Consider the following 21,767-nt stretch of genomic DNA (forward strand, 5'->3'; position numbering starts at 1 on the left):
CAAGGAGGCAAGATTTCCTCCCTTTTAGAGCTTATTAATTTTCCTTGGAGAACAGATCACTAGTAAAGCCATGCTCAAAGTATCAAGGGGTGAAGACATTGGAAACCTCTGTCAGATACATACACTCATTTAAAAAGAAAACACACACAAAAGAAGGTAAGTTAATTCTGAAGCCTATTCATACATATACAGTCTTATAGTTTTCTTCTAATTAAAGCAGAATGCACAGGCCGTGTGTTCTCAGAGAACACTTTTTGGGTGGCTGGCAGGGGTGAAGGAGAGGGAAATGACAAGAAAAGGAGAAATATTGAGATTTATTTCCCTTCACATATGAAAACACAGAAGTGCTAGTGCACCTTGCTGTTCTGACCATCCAGAGCCCAATTCACCCCAAATGACTGAATAAATATACCAGGGCTGAAATTCAACACACAGGTTACATTTCCCAAATGCATTCACTTTATTTTCCTTGAAACGCAGACACATTTTACAAAGCCTAAAAACCTGGAAGAAATGCAACAGCTTTAGAAAGTCACACTTATGAAGAAGTGTTTCATGGTGTTAAAAGCCAAGGTAATACTCCTGAGATTTCAGATGTTAAAGCTTTCTCCACAGCCACAAGTGCCTTTGATGTTTGGGTTATTGAAGACAAATTCACTGGATAGTTTGTCTTCCACATAGTCCATTTCAGTTCCTAGAAGTGTCAGCTGTGCTTTCTTTTCAATAAACACTCTGACTCCTAGAATGGGACAAAAACAAAACAACTGTTATGTAATCTGACAAAGGTCTTGTATTACAGTACCATCTGGTAGATAACTGATATAAAATGAAGCTAAAAACTGAGGTCTGTCAGTGAAATTATTGCTGCATTTTCTTACTACTTCCAGGATATTCATCCTTTTCTTGCCTCTGCTACAGAACACAAGTTGAGATTACTATCTGTAAATGGTTGAGTACTGATATTAAGGTATATTTATTTACACTTCATGAGGGGTCATGCCAACGTAATTGTGTAACTGTGCAATAAAAGTGCAGCTTTGACACTCCCACAGACTGAAAATAAGATGTAAATTTTTAATAGTGAGAGTAATTAACCCTTGGAACAACTTAAAGGGCCATGGTGGATTCACCGTCACTGACAATTGTTAAATCAAGATTGGATTTTTTTTTAAAAGACAGACATATGATGTAGGAATTATTTTGGGGAAGTTCTATGGCCCGTGTTATACAGGAGGTCAGACTAGATGATCACATTGAACCCTTCTGACCTTGGTGTCTATGAATTATGTTCATTAATCCATTTCTATTGGCATTACTAACAGTCCAAAGCTCTGTGCTGCTTTCAAGCTGCTGACTTTTTAAAGAAAACCTGCCTCAAAAGTATTTTCTTATTTCCTTCTCAAATGGACTATCCTTCCCCTTGCCAAAGTTATATGGGTGAAGCTGAATTACTAGCAATATTTAGTTCTGTACTAGTGGGAGGTGTAAGATCCATCCAATATACTATAAATGATCAGGGCTAGGAATTAATGCTTCTGAAGTCTTAACACCTGGAAATCCTGCCTTTTCCAATAGCAAACAGAAGTTTCACAGGCTGCAGGATGTTGAACATTAAGACTGCAGTTTTGATTTATAGACTATTTATGATTGCTCATTTTAATAAGCCAATTTGGCTTTGTAGATGAAGAAATAAAAAACAATACCAATAATGATAAACCAAAGATGAGAATCCTTTAGTTTATATAAAAGCAGTGGCTTTTGGAAGGTCCTTTGTTTCATTTTAGTATATTCAGTACCAGTGTATATCAATCTAACCCAGGGATGCAGCAACCCCAGGGGCCTGGAGCCTCCAAGGTTAGCCAAAAGAAGTAGGCTGTGCTGACAAAGAAGTGCTTGTGACTAGAGCCTGCTGGAGGATGTGCTCCACTAAGCAACCTTCACAAGGAGGATCCTATGATATCCGAGCCTTAACTTAAAGCTGCCACCCCACCACCAGATGTAAACATAGCCTCCCAGGCCTTGGAGAACTCCAACCCATGGTACAGCCTGGACATATGGTGGGGAGGAAAAAGGATGCAATTTGTACCCTCTGTGCTAGCAGTATTTAAATTTAATCCAGGAAGTTTTAACAAGTGGGTACTTTTACAATGGAATTTAAAGGGACAGCAACAGCAATTCCTACTAGGGTATCCAAGGATTTCTCTCAGTAACTTCATGCAGCTAGTAAATTCTAGCCTGTCTCTACTCCATTATAGTTTGGAAGTTTAGTAATCAAGTTATTCTGCACCTGCCCTCTCCTCCTTTTTACTGCTTCAAATAGATAAGAACAAATAAACACTCACCATCTTGAACTACTTCTTCATCGGAGTTGCCTTTTGTTTTTGTATATTCTAACGTGTACGAAAGTCCATTACACCCCCTTGTACGGACTCCAACTTTCACACCTACCTGAAATATAAGACACTTTTAGTCACTTTTATTTAAATTTATAGTGTGCCAGCAGAGAGTTGGAAACTCAGTGAACGAATCAACTCGATAGCTACCACTCAATGTTTCCCCCCGTCATCTAGGGTTAAAATTAGGAGGAATTCATTTTAAGACTGAAGAGCCAAAATGTTTTGGGTTTCTTTCCTTCTTTTTTTTGGTACGGACTGTCTAGAAAAGTGAGTCCGAACTTTTAAGTTATAAAATGCATAATATGTACTCAAACTGAGGCCTAACTCCTATGCAGTACACCGGTACAATTGATACCTATAATTCTACACTAGTGGTTGTAATAGTGGTGAAAAGGTCAACGGAGCAGAGGCACTTCTACCATCATATTGTCAGGGTTAGCCTAAGCCCTGCCTACACTACAACTTCCCGTCTACTTTTGCTATCACACGCAGTGCTGCAATAGTGGAAAGCTACACACATAAGTGTTCCTATTGTGGACAAAGACCTACAGTGTGTAAAAATGGCGTTCTAATGTAATTCAATAATAAAACTGTTGGCACCCTTGTAGGCGTTTGGCCTTATAAACAGTTTGGATGAGAAAATCTTGCTTCAAAGCCAAATGGTTTTACAACTTCAAATGAGACCGTTTATCATTATACAGTACTGTCCGTCCACAGCACTTTACAACTTGAACACACACTCACCACAGAAAGGAAGCCAGTTCTAGAGCTTAATGTGCTGCATTCCAAATTCTCTCACCCGGCTCTCATCCCGCCCAGTAAAAATCATAGTACAGGATCTTCTCTATGCCTGTTGCAATGAGCTGCAGGCCGGCGCTTACTTCTCCTCATTGTAGGAGCAATTGAAACAATTTATGTAATGCTGGCAAGTTTGAGGCTGAGCCAAATACAGTTACATTTTCACAGCATTGCTATGCTGCTTAGTGGAGATAACCTCCATTTCACAATATACTAAAAAGTTACATGGATTGCAATTTTCATTAGCCATATTACCACTCAGCCCTTCCCATTTTTAACATCTGCTCTACATTGACCCAGCAAGCCATACTGACTCATAATTCAGTCAATATATTCTAACTACTAACCATATGTAGATCAGACCAAAAGAACATCTGCATAAACAACTGTTGAGGAGAAGTTGCCAGGGACATGTGGACCAGAAAACACTCTGCACAGTGACACTGTCTATTCCAAACAGCCACATTGTACCCTACACATAAAATCTTTAATTATACAGATCATTTCCTTTCCTCCCTTATTCATAATTATGTAGTATTGTGTTGGACAGTGTTAATGGCTGCCACCAACAAGATCTTTAATTTATGACAATCACAGACCTTGTAAAAACTGACAGGCATATAACAATTAAATGCCCCATATGTAGCGATAGCTGGAAACAAGCAAGCCACCACCCACGGCAATGGCCACGTGGCAAAGTCGAGCAGAAGCTAAACCATGTGAGCTAAGAGGGTTTCTTGGGTCTAGTTACAAACACAGGGACGAGGGACTTGACAAGTTGTAGTTGTGTGTGTGATAAACAGAAAGTGAGAGAAGTAGTCGTGAGAGTGGCCCTGGTAAGAAAATAAGAGACAGACTTCCTTTTGGGCATAGTACTTGTTGGAGTAGACTTGGATCTCTGAGTAAGGAAAACACTTGCTGTTTGTTTTCACTGTGTTCAGAGAAACAGGACTTTGTGTACATTCTTGTAAATAAACAGGATCACACCAAAGAAATACCTGACTAGTAGCATCAATGTCTTCTCCTAACGGAAACAAGCAAAACCCCAAATACTGGCTAACCCTCAGGTCAGAAGGGGCAACATTAAAAGGACATAACATACTTCACAACAAAATAATCCTGCTTTGAGAAATTCAAAAGTTTCATAAAATTATTTGAAGAATACCTTCACATCAATAGTTGGAGATCTCTGGTCATACTAGGAAATCGTTACCTTACTAGCATCAACAGATTAGACTAGTTTCATTAAAGTGGTAGTATGGACATACATTAAAAACTTGTTAAACCTTTAAGGAAAACATGCTGGAGTTTAATCTGTCTCAAAGATTATGACAGTTGACTTATTGTCATTATAGTCATTTCCCGCCACCTCATTTGATTTTTGTACATGAAAATAAAGCTTGTTGGATAAATGCATTTATTAAAAAAATAAAGGAAGATCTCATGTCTATATATCGTCCACAGTGATTGTTTCAAGCTGCATTGTTTTACACTGATCACAAGTACTTCACAGGACAGCTGCTAGTATAATACTAATTAAGAGTGCTCTCCATAAGGTAAGCTAAAAATATTAGAATAGCGTACAAGAGTGCCTTCCATTTGTACTTACATGCTCAGGTTTATCTTTAAGAAGCTGTTTGATCTTATGTACAGCTGACGGAGTCTGAAAAATAAAGAGATTTTATTAACTTTTCCCTGCTTCTACTGTCCATTGCAAATAAAAGCACTGTTTCATTTCAGCTTCACAGCTTTCAAGTTTTCAGTTCAGCTTCTCCTCCCGCACGTTAGAAGTCCACCTCTCGCTAGCATTGGTGTCACTAGCGAGAGTATAAACTAGCCATTCAACTTGTTGTGTTTTTCAGTTACAAACCACAATTAACACCCTAAATTGCATAATTTTAAGCTGTCTGTCAGATGTAGACGCAGGACTTGTCTACACTTACCGGAGGATCTATGCTGCGGTGATAGATGCATCAGCGGTTGATTTAACGGGTCTAAGGAAGACCCGCTAAATCGACCGCCGATCGCTCTTCCGTCCACTAATGTACTCCACCTGATTGAGAAGAGTAAGGGGAGTCAACGGAAGACCATCTCCCGTCGACGTCGTGTTGTGTGGACCCCACTGTAAGTAGATCTAAGCTATGTCGATTTGAGTTACGCTATTCATGTAACTCAAACTGTGTAGCTTAGATCGACTTTTCCCTTTAGTGTAGACAAGGTCTCATAGAATTAGCCTGTTTAATGCACATGAGGATTTACTGAAAAGGGCAGTTTATAAATTAACTTCACCACAAGCTGAACCATAATGTAAAGAAGATCAAATAGCCCCCTGCCTCCCACCAGACAGACAACACATTTGTAGATAATAAATGAATACATCACAGGAAGTTTGGGACTAAAATTTAAATTCTCTTTTTGAAAAATACAATACTGAAAATTGAGAAACTTCTCAAGAAAAGTTTGTCACAAGATTTTTTTTGTTAACTTTGCAACCATATCTGCAATATCATGCTAGTGCATAAAACCCAGAAAATGTTAATATGCCTTCACTGCCCAATCTGAGTGAAATGTCAGAAGAACTAAAGAGATCACGAGACTGAAAATTTTGAAATGCTTTCAGTTTAAGATAACAAAATAAGTTTTCTTGTGTTTAAACTATGATCTTTAATCTGACAGTGTTTCTATGGGAAGCTAGCCAGACCCTGGCTCTGCACAAATCAGTCTTATCAAGGTCTAGGTGCCAGAGAACTGGCTTCAGAAACAAATAAAGCCATCAAAGAAGTCTACTTTGTACACCTGCAAGTTGTCTGATGTTCAATCACCAGGGAAACACAGGAATTGCAATACCAGAGAAGAAACACATCAGTAGCATGTCTTCCACAGTGAAGATTGGCAGCTAATGCAAAGGAAAATATAAGCCCTCATAATGGTATAAATCTACCATAATAAAGCCAAAACTGACAAATGCATTCTCTCACTTATCAATGGTGAGCAGGAAATTTCCATGGTGAAAATAGGGGGCAGTTTCTACAGAAGTTTAGTTTTCATTAAAAAAAAAAATAAATAAAAAAAAAAATCTTCCTTTTATAGTTGTGATGATAACCTTCTGAAGTCGAAATAACTGAACTCTGATGCAGTTTTCCTTCTGAATCGGATAAAATCATCAACTAAGTCTCATGTCCTGATCTCAGCACACAGCCCAAGCGAGCAGATCGTGCACTGAAGAGTTCTGAAGTTAAAACCATTTTGTGTCTTAGTTTTGAGGGGTAAAGCTATTACATCTCTAATCTGTGAATTTTTAATCAATTCCTTCCAAGCCTGTCCCCCAAATCCTGTATGCACTTGGAGTGTTGGCAGCTATTCAGATAAGTCTTCTGACTAATTTTTCCAAGGTTAATTTATATGCTGAAGGGAAATTTCTTGACCCGAGCTGGAAATCAGTTTATGCCCCAACAGTCCTTTGGATTCATATTATATTCTTGCCAGTAACGGTCACAGATAACCACTAGAAGTTTATTTTAATTTAAAAAAACAAACCTACAAAAGACATACGTATGGTTATGAGTGCAAGATCATTGATCATGAAACCAGCGATGTACCCGAGATAGATTGATAATATTTTCATCGTCTGGACAGAAGACCTAAACTCCTTCAGGTTTCCACCGCAACTTCAACCATCACCATCCATCCCCATCCAACTCTCTCAAGAACACTCCCACATCAGCATCAACACTCCCATATCATTCCCCACACCAGCATCAACTTCCTGTACACCATCATTAGTTTCAACAATGGAACCCTACAAACGACATTACACGAGAAACCTACGGATCACCACATTACCTCAAGATCCAGCAACCACCTCAGACACAATAAAATACGAATTGAAATTTATTAAATATTTTTGGATGTTTTACTACATGTTCAAATATATTGATTTCAATTACAACACAGAATACAAAAGCGTACAGTGCTCACTTTATATTATTATTTATTATTACAAATATCTGCACTGTAAAATGAGAAACAAAAGAAATAGTATTTGTCAATACATCTCATACAATACCATAATGCAATCTCTTTATTGTGAAAGTGCAACTTACAAATGTAGATTTTTTTTGTTCCGTAACTGCACTCAAAAACAAAACTACGTCAAACTTTAGAGCCTACAAGTCCTACTTCTCGTTCAGCCAATCACTAAGACAAAGAAGTTTGTTTACATTTACGGGAGATAATGCTGCCTGCTTCTTATTTCAAATGTCACCTGAAAGTGAGAACAGGCATTCATATGGCACTACTGTAGCCGTCATTGCAAGGTATTTACGTGCCAAATATACTAAACGCTCGTATACCCCTTCATGCTTCGGCCACCATTCCAGAGGACATGCTTCCATGCTGATGACGCTCGTTAAACGAATAATGCGTTAATTAAATTTGTGATTGAACTTCTTGGGGGAGAGGCTTTTTACCCGCATTCTGCTATATATTTCATGTTATAGCAGTCTCAGATGACGACTCAGGACGTGTTCATTTTAAGAACTTGCTTTCACTGCAGATTTGACAAAATGCAAAGAAGGTACCAATGTGAGATTTCTAAAGATAGCTACATCACTCGACCCAAGGTTTAAGAACCTGAAGTGCCTTCCAAAATATGAGAGAGATGAGGTGTGGAGCATGCTTGCAGAAGTCTTAAAAGAACAACACTCCAATTTGGAAACTACACAACGCGAACCACCAAAAGAGAAAATCAACTGTCTGCTGGTGGCATCCGACTCAGATGATAAAAGTGAACAGTCTGCACTGCTTTGGACGGTTATTGAGCAGAACTCCTCATTAGCATGGATGCATTGCTTTTGGAATGGTGGTTGAAGCATGAAAGGACATATGAATCTTTAACGCATCTGGCACATTGTGACACCGGCTACAACAGTGCCACGTGAACTCCTGTTCTCACTTTCAAGTGACATTGTCAACAAGAAGCGAGCAGCATTATCTCCTGCAAATGCAACCAAACTTGTTTGTCTGACTGACTGAACAAGAAGTACGATTGAATAGACTTGTAGGTTCCAAAGTTTTACATTGTTTTATTTTTGAATGCAGTTATTTGTAAGTTCAAGTTTAACGATAAAGAGATTGTATTACAGTACTTGACTGAGGTGATTTGAAAAGTATTTCTTTTGTTTTTTATAGCACACATATTTGTAATCAAAAATAAATATAAAGCGAGCACTGTACACTTTGTGTTCTGTGTTGTAACTGAAATCAATATATTTGAAAATGTAGAAAACATCCAAAAATATGTCAATAAATGGTATTCTACTATTAACAGTACGATCAATCACGCAATTAATCGAGATTAATTTTTTAAATCGTGAGATTAATCACAATTAACGTTTTTAATTGCTTGCCAGCCCTACTAATTTTGTATTTCCTTATTTTTGGAGATGCAACACTGCAGATGTTAATATAGTTTCCCCCTTTAATTTACAAGTGTCCAGTTATAAGTCTCACTGATCAAGTAGCTCAATAATAGCCTGTGGCATGTGAGTTCTACAAGTTAAGCATGTAATTTAATAATCATACTCCTTTTGTCAATTTTGAAGGCCAATTTCTACACTCGATTATCTGCATACAACCCTTGTTTTAGAATGAGCACTTTCTGTGCTTATTTTGTTGCTCTTTTGACTGGGAGGTTGACAGTCAAAGTTTAGTGGCTGTTAGTCACGGTTTATCACTTCACAGCAGGGACTGCATGAAAGTCATCTTTCACCTTCTGAGGAGACTGGGAAATGGCTGACGGACCAACAATTATATTACTAGAATGTTGCTCTGCAGACGCCATGAACGAGAGAGACAGAATGGTCAATGGAGTGGAGAATTAGGTCCTAAGTTTTCTTCTTTTTTAATCCATCAAGTGCCACCCTATATACTGTGGGGGGAAGGATACATAAGAACATCTAAGTAGGCCCCTGTCTCTTTCATTTCTATCATTGGTCTTCTTACTCTTGTCTTTTCTAAAGAAACTAGTCCTTGTATCAGAAGTCCCCTCATTCACAAGTGTGCCTGCTCATTTCAGTGCCCTTCTCTGAGCCTTTTTTCTGCATTTTTAGATGACGACATGCCGTAGAGATCTTTTCTGACATGACATCAAAAGAAAAAATGCAATGGGTGGTCATAAGTATAAATCTTACCTATTTATAGGTACTTATGCAAACACATTACAAGCAGTCCAATGGGGGCCTTATTAGCACACAGCACAAGGAAAGTACCCTAAATGTAAAGTGCCATGTAAGCCAGGGGCCACTTGAGAGGTACATTTCGATAGGGCAATCACGGATTAAAAGAATCTTGATTGTACTTGTGCAGATGGGTAGAGAGAAACACAGGGCGGATCTGTGTGAACATTGGTACAGTTGACTTATCAGCACCACAGCTTCTTCCCATGCCCCCTTGTTAACATACTGTAATATCTCAGCCAGAGCACAGGCGACATCCCTGTACGGCTGAGTAGGTGGCATCAGCGAGAGATTCTTGAATTGTAACGGGAGGTAACAATTTTGCCAACTCCTAACATTCAAAATAGTGAGTCAGTCTCGTAAAAATCACAAGACTGGTTTGAAATTGGAGGTTGGAAACATACATTTGTGCTTGTGAGTGTATTTCTATACAGGGATCTTGTTGTGTGTCTTCTAGTTCCTGAGCCCTTACCGTGCGTTCACTTGCCCCGTTCAAGCTTTCCTGCCTAACCCCGAGAGGTGAAGGCTCCTTTAAAGGTAAGTGAAAGCCAAGAGTCTCGTGTAATCTCGTGATTCCAGGAGCAGGGGCTTTCCGAAAAACATCAAATATCGCCAACCTCGCAATGAAACCTCGACAGTCGGCGCCCCAGGATTCATCCCACCGCGCGCGCCCCAGCTCTCACCTGCGACCCAAGCGAGAGCGCCTGGCCGAGCCCGCCGGCGAACGGCGCGGCCGGGAGGGGGCTCCGGTCATTTGCTCCCTCACCGCCCCCGCGGGAGTGCTGCTCAGGCCAGGCCACGGAACCGCCTTCACCACGGGAGGGGGCTGCACAGCCATCGCCCGGAGAAGCGACCCCCCGCCCGCCGGAACGGGCTCCGCTCACCGCCCCGCCGCGGCCCCACAGACCTGGCCCCGGGGCTAACAGCCGTCGCGGGCGCAGCGCAACCCCCCGCGTTACTCACCAGAGTAAGGGCGGCCCGGGTGGCCTGTATCTTCCTCTTGCTCACGGCCCGGACCGTGGCGCGGACCACCGAGGAGGCCATTCCGCCCCTCAACCCCGTCCTCTTCTGCTGTCCATGGGCCCAGGGCAATGCGTTCTAGTTTGCCTCCGGTGTCATGGCGGCCGGCGTGTGACGTCATCGCTACGCGCCGGGCAGGGGAAGGTGCGCGATGACGGAATGGGGGAGGGTTTCCGGAAGGGCTGGCCGGACGGGTTTGTGCAGGGCTTCAGGCGCTTCCGCCTCGAGTCGGCACAATGAAGAGGGAGCAATAACCGGAAGGGCCGAGGGTGAGTGTCCTTCCCGGGGCCGCGGCGGCGGAGGCCTCCCCCGAGCCCTTCCCACGACCGTTGGGCTTCCGGGCGCGCGAGCCTGACACCTCCCCCCCCCGCCCGCCCGCCCCGCGGTGACTGGGGAGCTGCGTCCCCCGCCCCCCGAGTCCAATGTTCCTACTCCCCCCCTCCCCCCACCACCTGCCGCCCGGCCTGTCTCGCTGCCCCGCGGCTCCTGGGAGTCTCCGGGGAACCCCGTGCCGGGGCAGACACAGGAGGAGGGGCCGGGCCGGGCCCCTGAGTTCCTGAGCGCTGCGGGGACCGGCTCCCCCGGGGCCGCGGGCCCCCCTCGCTGCCGGCCTGGTCTGGCGGCCTCGCGGGGTCGGCAGTTCGCAGCGCGAGTGTCTGGGACAGGGCCGCCCGGTGCGAGCGGGGCTGGCGTGTCCCCTGTCCTTGCTGGAGCCCGTGAGGTCCGGCGGGGGCGGAGAGGAAACCCAAAGGCTGGCGCACCCTGCCAGGAAGCAGCGGCGGTTTGACAGCTCAGCCTCGTGGGCAAATCCCGTCCTGTACTTTGACTCTGAGCTTCCTCCCTGTGTGCGTGGTGCATTTCATAACCTTCCCTTGTTGTTGGGTTTTCCCGGGACAATTATAAACCGTGTTGTTCGATCACTAATATATAGCTGCATAGCTGATTCTTGGTTAACTTTCCCCACCCACCATAGATTATCTTGAAGGGTGTAAAACTCTCCCCTTATCCAGTAGCAATTGTGGAGCTCCACAACACTGTGTAATTATGGATTTAGTACCAGTACACCCATCTAGGCATTGGCCTACTTTATTATGCCTTCCTTTTAAGTGCAATGTCTGTGTGGTTTCAAGCACTTCATTTGAAAATAACCTAGTCTTATTTATAGAAAGTTTCATAAAATATATGAGAGAGAGAGAGAGAGAGAGAATTAAAAACTTAGGGTCAGATGTACAGATGTCTTTAGGTTCCTAAAGATGCCGGTGTAGGGCCTAGCAGGCTTTATGAAAGCACTTCAGCAGGTTAGTCATGTAAGTCCCAATTTGTTAATCTCTAAGGTGCTACAAGTACTCCTTTTCTTTTTGCCAATTGGGAAGCTAACTCACCCAGGGTACATCTTCACTGTGATAAAAGCCCCACAGCATGGCCACAGCTGCTCCTGCAGCTCAGCCTGCAAGGCTATAAAATTGCGGTGCATAGGCCGGGGGGGAGAGTCGTCTCAGAGCTCAGGTTGCAGCCTGAACACGGAAACCGCAATTTTTAGCCCTGCTGCTCAAACCCGGCAAGCCTGAGTCAGCTGACCTAGGCTCTGTGACTTAGTGCCGCAGGTTTTTTATTGAAGTGTAGACATAACCTTAGGTGCCTCATTGGATTTTTCAAAAGTGCCTGTCTTGAATTTTAGATGTCTATATACCTTTGTACGTCTGGCCTTTTCTTCCTCTTCGTGTGTCCTGGTATAGCTAAACCTAATAGTTTTCAGATGGGTGACGTGTTTTGTTTACTCATGCCTGGGTTGAGCCCTTCAAAATGTTGTCTTAAATTTGAGTTCCAGCTTCCTGAAAAAATATATATATGATGGCAGGCACAGTTCGGTTTCAAATTAAATTAGTAGTATTGCTTTGATTCAGAATAAAGAAATACAGTAAAAAGAAAATGTAAATGCTTGACATTTAGTTATATAGATCTTATTTGTGGATTTCTCACCAAAAGCAAAGGGGGGGGGGGAGCGGGAAAGGTGGATAGGTCAAAACAAACAAGTTTTGATTGCAAATTGAAAAAACCATTGTTTCAAAATGAATGTTGAAATAAAATGTTTCATCATGTCAAAAAAAATTATTTTTGGTTAAAACTATTTTCCATATCGGCAAAAAGCTTTGGTGCCCTGATAAATTCATATTTTGGCCAATTTGTAATTTACTGCGGGAAAGAAATTGCCCAGCTTTAGTCTTGATAAGATACGCAATGTGTACTGAGGAAAACCATGAGTTACTCATTTCCTAAACCTGTTACGTTTTTATTCCTCTTGAATCTGTTGTTAAACAGTTGATTATTTGAAACTACCTCCTTTTTTTTTCTCCCCTCCAGGTGCAAAGTATTCTGTTGAACAGCAATTACAATGGGAGATGCTGCAAAACCTTGCTTTGCCAAAAGAAAAAAGGAGTGGGGAGTTTTAGATGAGGAGGAATTGAAGAGGAGCCCTTTACAACAGGACTGCCACGCCATGGATGATTACGGACCTGGCAAAAAAATAGATATAGGCTTTCCGAAGAAAAAGGGAACACAAGCTCACTGTGGAAACAGTCCCAGAAAAGGACCACATTGTATTCTGAATAGCTCAAATTCTTTTAAAAACATGGGTCACAACCAAGGGGTAAGGATAAATGATACCCCAAAAGACCAAATTAAGAAATGGATATCGAATGACCATCGTGGCAATTCAGACAGCTGGAGAGAGTACAAATCTACAGTTCGGATTCCTGTGCTTAACAGGACAAGAAAAGACTCTCTTCATGAGGTTGAAAGTGCAGGAAGCAGAAATGTAAGAAGACTGCCTCAGAAAGACTTAAATGAAGAAATGTCAGACACACAGAAAGGAAACTCTGGTAATGAACACATTTTTTACATAGTTTTTAAAGTAAAATCGATTACTGTGTATATGTCCGGAAAGTACAACTTTAAGGTTCACTGTTAATGCAAAAAATTAAATAAAACCATTTCTGTTCCGTAACACTTCTATCTTGCAAAGTATCCTCTGTACTCAATGGCAGCATTTTAAGCAGTATTGTAACAGTATGTGATACAAAGATTGTATTTATAAACTGGTCGTACTATGAAACCATCTTGTTGGTTTGGTAAGTTAATCGCTTTATAAACGTTTGACAAGTATATAGCGACAAGTGTGATGTCCTAGTCTGCAACTTCAATATTTTTCATTTTTCCAAGATACAACTTGATATAAATCTCTCCAGTCTTTAAGCATTGTTGAAGAAATTGCACAAGTAATTGGCATTACTTGCTGCAAGACCACATGGTAAACTTACAACTTGTTCAGTAAGTTAGCTAAAAAAAGTTAAAAGGAAATGGGAATAAGACAAGGTGGAAAATAGCTAACTTAATATGTTATCTTCTCATGCAGGTAACTTCTATACGTGTTTCAATCTGTAACTTTAAAATAAAACTGTAAAAGTCTTACAGTGTTGTGTAAAATAGGAGGGGGGGGCTTATTCTGATTTGAATAGGAACTTTTCCTCTGTAAGGAGAGAAGAATAAGATCCACACTATAGAGACATATTCACCAGTCTTGGCATAAAGTGTTATCCTGATAGCGTAGTGACCTTCAAGTAGAGAAGCACTAAATTGGATGGTGAGACACTGTAAACCGCATGCTTAGAAAGGTTTTAGTTGTTTAAAAAGAACAAGAATGAGTGACTTGTCTCTATTCTTCCCCTGCTGCCCTGCCCTGCCCGGCCCCAAAAAGGGTGAGGAGTGTGTGTGTTTTTTTTTCTTGTGCTAAACCTTGTAAAGTTTAACTATGCTGAGGGCTGCTATCTAGACGTTGTCTTTTGTTAAACTTTCTTGATGTAAAGATTTGCAGTGCCGTTGCCGCAGTGCTAGTGAGTGAGAACTAGAATAGCTTGATAAAAAGGGAATTAAGAAAAAAGGGAAAAAAGGGAAGTAAGAGAGAAATGGAACAGTAATGGAAGAACTAAAGATCTGAAAATATGGAGGAAAATGAGACGTGAAGAAGAAATGAAGGCCATTTGACATTTATCAGGATGATCCAGAACATTGCTACGGAAAAGGTTAAAAGAGAATTCTTTGAGTTGTTGAGGTCGTGTGTGGGAGGAAGAAGGGGTGGTGTTTTTGTTTTTTCATTTAAATTGGATATTTGTCTTATGTCCTGTTACCGCAACGGTCTTCCAAATATGTCAAGAAAATCATACTTATATAAAACAAATATACTTCTGTATAAAACAAATGCATCAAACTGGGGGTTGTGACCCCTCAGGGAGTCGCAAGGTGGCTACAAGGGGGTCGCGAGCTGTCAGCTCAGTGGGGCTGACGTCCCTGATCCCCATTAAATGAATGCCCCCATTTTAAATTTATGGGATGGGGGGTTGTCACAGACAGAGGCTTGCTGTGTGAAAGGGGTAGGATGTCCAGACAGCAAATGTGACAAATCGGAATGGGGGGGGGGGAGGTAATAGGAGCCTATAGAAGAAAAAGACCCAAAAATCGGGACATCTGGTCACCCTAGAAAGGGGTCACCAAAAAAAAAAAGTGTTTGAGAACCACTGGCATAAATGATCTGTAACAAATTGTTTCCTGTATGAAAGCTTTAAATATGGTACTTTGCAGTTAGATAACTTGAATACTAGTTGACAACAGTGCACCCTGAGGTAGACTTGGCTTTGACTGAGTCCTTGTGGCACGCTTTAGCTGTGTCTACACTTATAACGTGGCAGTGGCACAGCGATAGCACTTCAGTGTAGACACTCGCTACAGCGATGGGAGGGGTTCTGACAGCTCTGTTGTTAATTCACCTCCCTGAGAGGCGGTAGCTAGGTGAACAGAAGAATTCTTCCGTTGACCTACCACTGTCTACTCCGGGGGTTAGCTCAGCATAGCCACGTCTCCCAGAGGTAGGAATTTTTCACACTCCTGAGAGACGTAGCTACGCCGATCTAAGTTTCTGGCGGAGACCAGCCCTTGGTTGTCCTTCGTAAGTTTTTATGACGTCTCCCCATCCCTTCAGATCCTTCACTCAGTCAACTGCCATGGAACCTCTGGCTCCCCATGTTCCGTCTGGTAGCTTCTCAAGCACTGCCTGTCTTTTACTAGAGCGGCTTTTGTTTGCCTCATGGCGGCTGATTGAACTGAAGTGATGGCAACCTGTAATGAATAAGTGAACCAGGTTTCAAGATTGAAGCTTAACCTAGGGCGCTAATGGTATGTCTGTACTGCCAAAGAAATCCTGCAGCAGGTAGTCTCAGAGCCCAGGTCAATTGACCCGAGCTGTTGCTACGGGGCTAAAAATAGCAGTGTCGATGTTCCCATTCAGTCCGGAGCCAGGGCTCCGAAACCCGGCAAGGCGGTGGATCACAGAACCCGGGTTCCAGGCCAAGCGAGAATGCCTACACTTCTTCTCTTTTTAGCTCCATGGTTTGAACGTGAGTCAGTTGATTTGGGCTTTGAGACTCACTGTTTTGTGTTTTGGTTTTTTTTGCAGTGTAGATGTACGCTGAGCCTTTTGGTGGCCTCTTATGGAAATTCATAGCTTATATTTGTGTCTCCTCCTGTACTTGACTGATACTGAATGAGTATCTCAAATTTAAACATACTAGATAAGTGGGGCCATGCAGATCAACTGACCGTATTAAAGAGTTTCTATCCATTAAGCAGTCATTTCAGAACACCTGATAAGAGGATAGACTATTCAGATTGTGAGAGATTTGGTGGTGTAAGCTTTCTTGTTTTGTTTTTAAGAACTAAAAGAAAGATCATCCAGTGAGGACCTGGGATGAGTTGCTTTTTATACTCTGTATAAATACTTAATCTCAACCAATATTGGAGCTACCAAGTAATGATAGGAGTTTTTACTTACTTGGCATATTGTTGTTTTATAAGCAGCTATTTCAGTGCTCACAAAAATGAGTTTTAACTTATGATGAGGAGCAGAATTCCATGCATTGTCACTTATTTGATATCCAAATTGTGTTAATCAGAGCATTTATATTGATCATGGGGAGGCAGAGTTCTGTAAGAGCGTAACGACAGGACTATTGCAGAGCTCAAATGTTTTACTGCCATTAGCTAGAGAGTCAGTATGAGAGATTTCAGAGTAACAGCCGTGTTAGTCTGTATTCACAAAGAGAAAAGGAGTACTTGTGGCACCAATTTATTTGACCACAAAACCAACCAACTAACCAATTTATATGAGCATAAGCTTTCGTGAGCTACAGCTCACTTGTGACACCAAGTAAGTCAAGGTGGGGAAAAGCCAGTCAGACTTCCTTCTCTACCTTTTTGCTACTTTTGGACTTCTAGCAGAGTACTATCCCTAGACGCTGTTTGCTCATTCGCTCTTTACTATCAGCTTCTGGCTGGTAGGTCCCAGATAAATTTGAAGGACACCTCACTAACCTGCTGCTGGTAGGGAGAAGACACACTCTCTGCCCAGCCTTGCTGCAGCTATGTGGAGATGGGGTTTCTGCTCCTCCAGCCTTACTGCAGCCTCTTGTCTGCTGCAGGAATGGTGGGTTGTGCGGGTCTGCTTTTGGGTGTTGAGTTCTACTTGCAGCCTGTGGTCATAGCTTTCTCTAAATGGCAGCTGAGTGAAATTTACATTAGTCTTGTCAGTTACGCGCTGCCTGGTGGCATGAAAGCTACATGCATGATGGTAAAGGTGGACTCCCAAAAGGATTAGAAATTTAAGGATTTATTTTTTGAAAGTTGAGCAGAAACTGATGGTTTAGACCTCCTGCTTGCCAGGAATATTTCCTACTTGCTATTGGCATGTGGGTGGTTAGATTTTTTCCCCAAGTTTTGACTTCTTTATGGAGAGGCTTCTAAACAAATCTCGCATTGCTGAATTCTTAGAGTACCTGGAACTATTGTTAATTTTCAAACTGTGATTCACATGCTTTTCAGCAGTGTGTAGAAGTCTTCTGGCCTCTCTCCCATCACTTTCTGCAGGATTTTAAGTTTTTAAACATTTTTTTAGTTCCTGATGTAAGGAGATGCAGTATTATCTTCCGGAGTGTGCAGGTAGAGGGCTCTGTTCCTGGTAGCTTTGCCAAGGGATAGAAGAGTGAGCTGTAGCTCACGAAAGCTCATGCTCAAATAAATTGGTTAGTCTCTAAGGTGCCACAAGTACTCCTTTTCTTTTTACTAACAGGGCTGTGATCAGTTTCACGGCTGCCTGTCAGAACCCAGAGAGCTAGAGTTTGAAAACTCCCTTGATTAGAATGAATAGATATTTTGACCAGGTGAGTGGATTGCATGGAGCTAGAGAGCTGCTGGCTTGTTTTCTTGAGAGGGAAGAGAAGAAAGTTGGCCACTAAGCTGCTGTTGAATTCACAGGCTCTGAAGCCTAAGGAGCGGGGTGGGTTTCAGAGCCCAAGCTCCAGCCTGAGCCACAACTTGAAAGTGCTGTCTTCACAGGTAGTTTTTAGAACACGCATATGAGTCCCGCTAGGTCAAGATTGTCAACGTGGGCTGGGCGGTTTGCTTCTGCTCTATCCAAAATGCTGCGGAGACATCTCCTTAGCCATTGGGCTAAGTTGTCAAGCCATTCTATGAGCAGCAGTGAAATGAATGGTTTTTATACTGTTGTGAGAGGAAAGCTATGAACAGCAGATGAAGGCACTGGAGTTATTTGGTGAAGAGGAATATCTTTTTTTTTTTTTTTTTTAAAGTTGAGAGATGAGTAAAGTACCAGAGACTTGTCTTTCCCAGCTATTGCAACAGATTGAAGGAAGGATGAAGTTCCTGGGGAGAGAGAGAATTGCGGAGGACAAAGACCAGCATTTTTTCATTTTTAGGAGTTAAAAAGCATCAGACAATTGCTAGACAGAAGCTGACATGGCATTCCTTTCATCACCTTGAAATTTCGTTTGCATAGTTTCAATTAAAAGCAGTTTGAGACACTATATATGCTGAATCTCCCTGTCAATTTTTGTAGTTTCACAATCAATTGTTTGGGTTTATTTTAATTTTTCCTCTTGCTGGGGATGGCCTACACAAATGGGAAGCTAACTAGACAAAGTGCCATCAAATGCCCAAATAAACTGAAAGAAAAAATCCGAATTTTTTCACCGCTCGTAATTTTAGGGGATCCTTATAGCAATGTTAAAAAGAACAGGAGTACTTGTGGCACCTTAGAGACTAACAAATTTAGTTGAGCATAAGCTTTTGCGGGCTACAGCCCACTTCATCGGCTGTATAGAATGGAACATATAGTAAGAAGGGGGGGGTGTGTGTGTGTGTTTATATATGTATATACAGACATACAGAGAACATGAAACACTAACTCAGGAACTATCCTTGCAACAAAGCCCGATGTCAACTCTGTCCACATATTTATTCTGGTGACGCCATCATAGGACTTAATCACATTAGCCACACCATCAGGGGCTCCTTCACCTGCACATCTACCATCAAGTGCCAGCAATGCCCCTCTGCCATGTACATTGGCCAAACTGGACAGTCTCCACACACAAGAATAAATGGACACGCATCTGACATCAGGAATCATAACATTCAAAAACCGGTAGGAGAACACTTCAACCTCTCTCGTCACTCAGTAACAGACTTAAAGGTGGCAATTTTGCAACAGAAAAGCTTCAAAACCAGACTCCAATGAGAAACTGCTGAACTTGAATTAATATGCAAACTAGATACCATTAACTTGGGTTTGAATAAAGACTGGGAGTGGCTGGGTCGTTACGCATATTGAATCTATTTCCCCATGTTAAGTATCCTCGCACCTTCTTGTCAACTGTCTAAATGGGCCACGTTGATTATCACTACAAAAGTTTTTTTCTCCTGCTGATAATAGTGCATCTTAATTAATTAGCCTCCTACCGTTGGTGTGGCTACTTACATACACACACACACACACACGGAGAACATGAAAAGGTGGATGTGTGTGTATGTAGATAGATAGATAGCTATCTCTTCTTACTATATGTTCCATTCCATGCATCTGATGAAGAGGGCTGTAGCCTGTGAAAGCTTCTGCTCAACGAAATTTGTTAGTCACTAAGGTGCTACTCCTGTTCTTTTTGCGGATACAGACTAACACGGCTGCTACTCTGAAAGTTATAGCAACGTTGTTGTTTTTTTTTAAAAAGTACGATATGATAGTTGATAGTGCCTCTTGAAAGAGATGGGATTCAAGGGCAACCTTCCTAAATATCTGAGTATGAATTCACTTTCTGCTTGTTGGAGTTGGCTTCTAAAAATCGGTAGAGGAAAAAATCTGATCCCGGTGGAAGGATTTCAGAGTAAGAAAGAATTGTCAAAAGCACTTGGAAGAGCCCATTGTTCCGGCAACTTTATATAGGTACCTAAACTAGAGGTGAGCTGTAATCCTGGCTCTTATTTGAAACTCTGGCCAGTATTTACTCATTCCTGCTGGAGCCAAAGATCACTTGTTTTTTTTTATTTGTACGCTTTGGACCCGTAACTACTGTTGCAAAAATGCTGATAAAGCTGCTCACAAAGCATAGGCAGTATATTTACACCCAGACTTCTGCCACAAGCTTAGCTGTAAACACAACACATGTATCATACTGTTTATTTTGCAAGACTTAGTTGTATTAAGATAAGTACATCCATTTTTACACAAGTGGATTACTTTATTGAGGTGAAAAAGAGGCTTTGCTTCCCTCTTCTGAGAAGCTAAAAAGGATCACTGTCTTGTGTCTTTGCTATTTTAATTGTCTCGAGCCAATGTACTGGTACAGTTGAAGAGGGGGTGACACCACAAGAGCAAGAAGCTTTCATTTCTGGGTATAAAACAAATAGTGTTACCATAGTATCTTGACATGAGGGCTATACTTTACGTGAGAGTAAGGAACGGGAGTTTCGGGGGGAAATGTGCACTGTCTTATATACATGATTAAAAAAATCTCCATGTCAGCTATATTCCTGTAGCTGCCTGATCTGACACTGTTTACTGTTTACTGCCTGGGTATAATTTAGGTTTAGGGGGTGCTAACCTTCATGTCGTGTTTCTAGGGACTCCGGAATATTGAAGTTTCAAAATTCCTAGATTAAAGTATTCCGGTTCAGAAGTGGGGAATCATCCAGTGTCAGTAATTCTGTAGGGATAGTAAGTCACCCCATCCTAATCCCTTCGAACTTGAGAGTCTTAAACTGACCATAGAACCTGTTGCCATTAGCGTTAACCCCTGGTGTTGATCAAACAAGAATTTCTAAATAGCCCGGTTCCTGACTTTTTGTGGGTCAACCTGTTTGTTGATACTTCAGAGGTCATTCTCCAGTAGTCGGTAAGAGTCAAAACAAACATACCTTAGGAGACAGTATGAATATGCACCACCGGGGAGTGGGAGGTATTGCAATTGTCAGAAAAGATGACTTGCATATGTCAGAAAAGGAAATGGTGTGACAAGTAGAGAATCTTGTCTGCTTTATTTAATGCCATGGGTTCACTCTCCATTCTGTTGCGTGCTCTGAAATGATGTTACAGTATATTTGTTCTGATAACTCTTTAAGAAATGAAGAAACATAGGAAACCAAGGAGATCAAGAAGGACAGGAAAAGAGGAGTATGATCAAGATGACGATGTGGAAAGCCCGGTTATAGATGAGTCGATGCTGTCCGTGAAGGAACTACTAGGGTTGCAGCAGGCTGAAGAGCGATTAAAGAGAGACTGCATTTACAGACTAAAGAAGGTGACAACACTCTCTTTTTGTATATACAGTATTTGGATATTTTATCACATACAGGTTTTAATTTATGAATTAAAGATCAAAGGTTTGCACTCTTCCTGAAGAATTCCACTTTGTGCAGCTAAAGGCTCTGTTGTTAGGGATCCAATCCATAAAATTTTAACAAAATGGGTGTTCAGTGGCTGGAAATGAATAAAAAGAAGACTAGTGTACCTTTGCTTTTGACTACGTTCAGTATTCGAATTTCCAAGTGTCCCTCTATGTAATATTCAAATTGCTCGGCTCTAAGATTGGGGTTAGGTAGGGTTACCACTCGTTCATGTTTTACCTGGACAGTCGTGTTTTGGCGTCTGTGTCCGGGTGCCGTTTAGGGTTGCCAGGTGCCCGGTTTTCTACCAGGAAGTCTGGTCGAAAAGGGGACCTGGCAACCCTAAATGGCACCCAGACCTAAAGTTTGGTTACCACGGGGCAGGGGGAGGCGCGAGGTCACGCTAGCCTCTGCTCAGCTGGGACCACCTCCTACCTGCAGGCAGGTAGGCTCCTTGAGATGATCCAGCAAGATGCTGAAAGGGCCTTGGGGAGAAGAGGCAGAGAAGGGGGTGAGCCCTGGGAAAAAGGCAGAG

General features: G+C 41.9%; 2 protein-coding genes across 8 annotated transcripts in view; one reads left to right on the forward strand and one right to left on the reverse strand.

The window, feature by feature from the left end:
• Positions 1–436: 436 nt before the first annotated feature.
• LOC142072173 (iron-sulfur cluster assembly 1 homolog, mitochondrial) lies at positions 437–10,580 on the reverse strand. Its single transcript, XM_075128675.1, has 4 exons — positions 10,394–10,580; positions 4,804–4,857; positions 2,343–2,448; positions 437–739 (listed from the first exon to the last, which is right to left on the reverse strand). Exons 1-4 carry the CDS (start codon positions 10,472–10,474, stop codon positions 591–593), a joined length of 390 nt encoding a protein of 129 aa, XP_074984776.1. The 5' UTR covers positions 10,475–10,580; the 3' UTR covers positions 437–590.
• A 19-nt stretch (positions 10,581–10,599) lies between these two features.
• The window catches only part of LOC125636962 (terminal uridylyltransferase 7), a 51,562-nt gene continuing 40,394 nt past the window's right edge, over positions 10,600–21,767 (forward strand). For 6 of the 7 annotated variants that reach the window (XR_012668551.1, XR_012668552.1, XR_012668553.1 and 3 more), the window contains exons 1-3: positions 10,600–10,719; positions 12,812–13,329; positions 20,969–21,147. Coding sequence is in view for 2 of the 7 variants with exons in the window: in XM_075128673.1 (XP_074984774.1) it covers positions 12,843–13,329; positions 20,969–21,147 (666 nt within the window). In the remaining 5 variants the exon portion in view is untranslated. Of the gene's footprint in view, positions 10,720–10,917; positions 11,296–12,811; positions 13,330–20,968; positions 21,148–21,767 lie in introns of those variants that run through there. The other variant, XR_012668554.1, reaches the window with a different exon arrangement.

Source organism: Caretta caretta, chromosome 5 (genome assembly GCF_965140235.1).
Source record: "Caretta caretta isolate rCarCar2 chromosome 5, rCarCar1.hap1, whole genome shotgun sequence".
Taxonomy (NCBI): Eukaryota; Metazoa; Chordata; order Testudines; family Cheloniidae; genus Caretta; species Caretta caretta.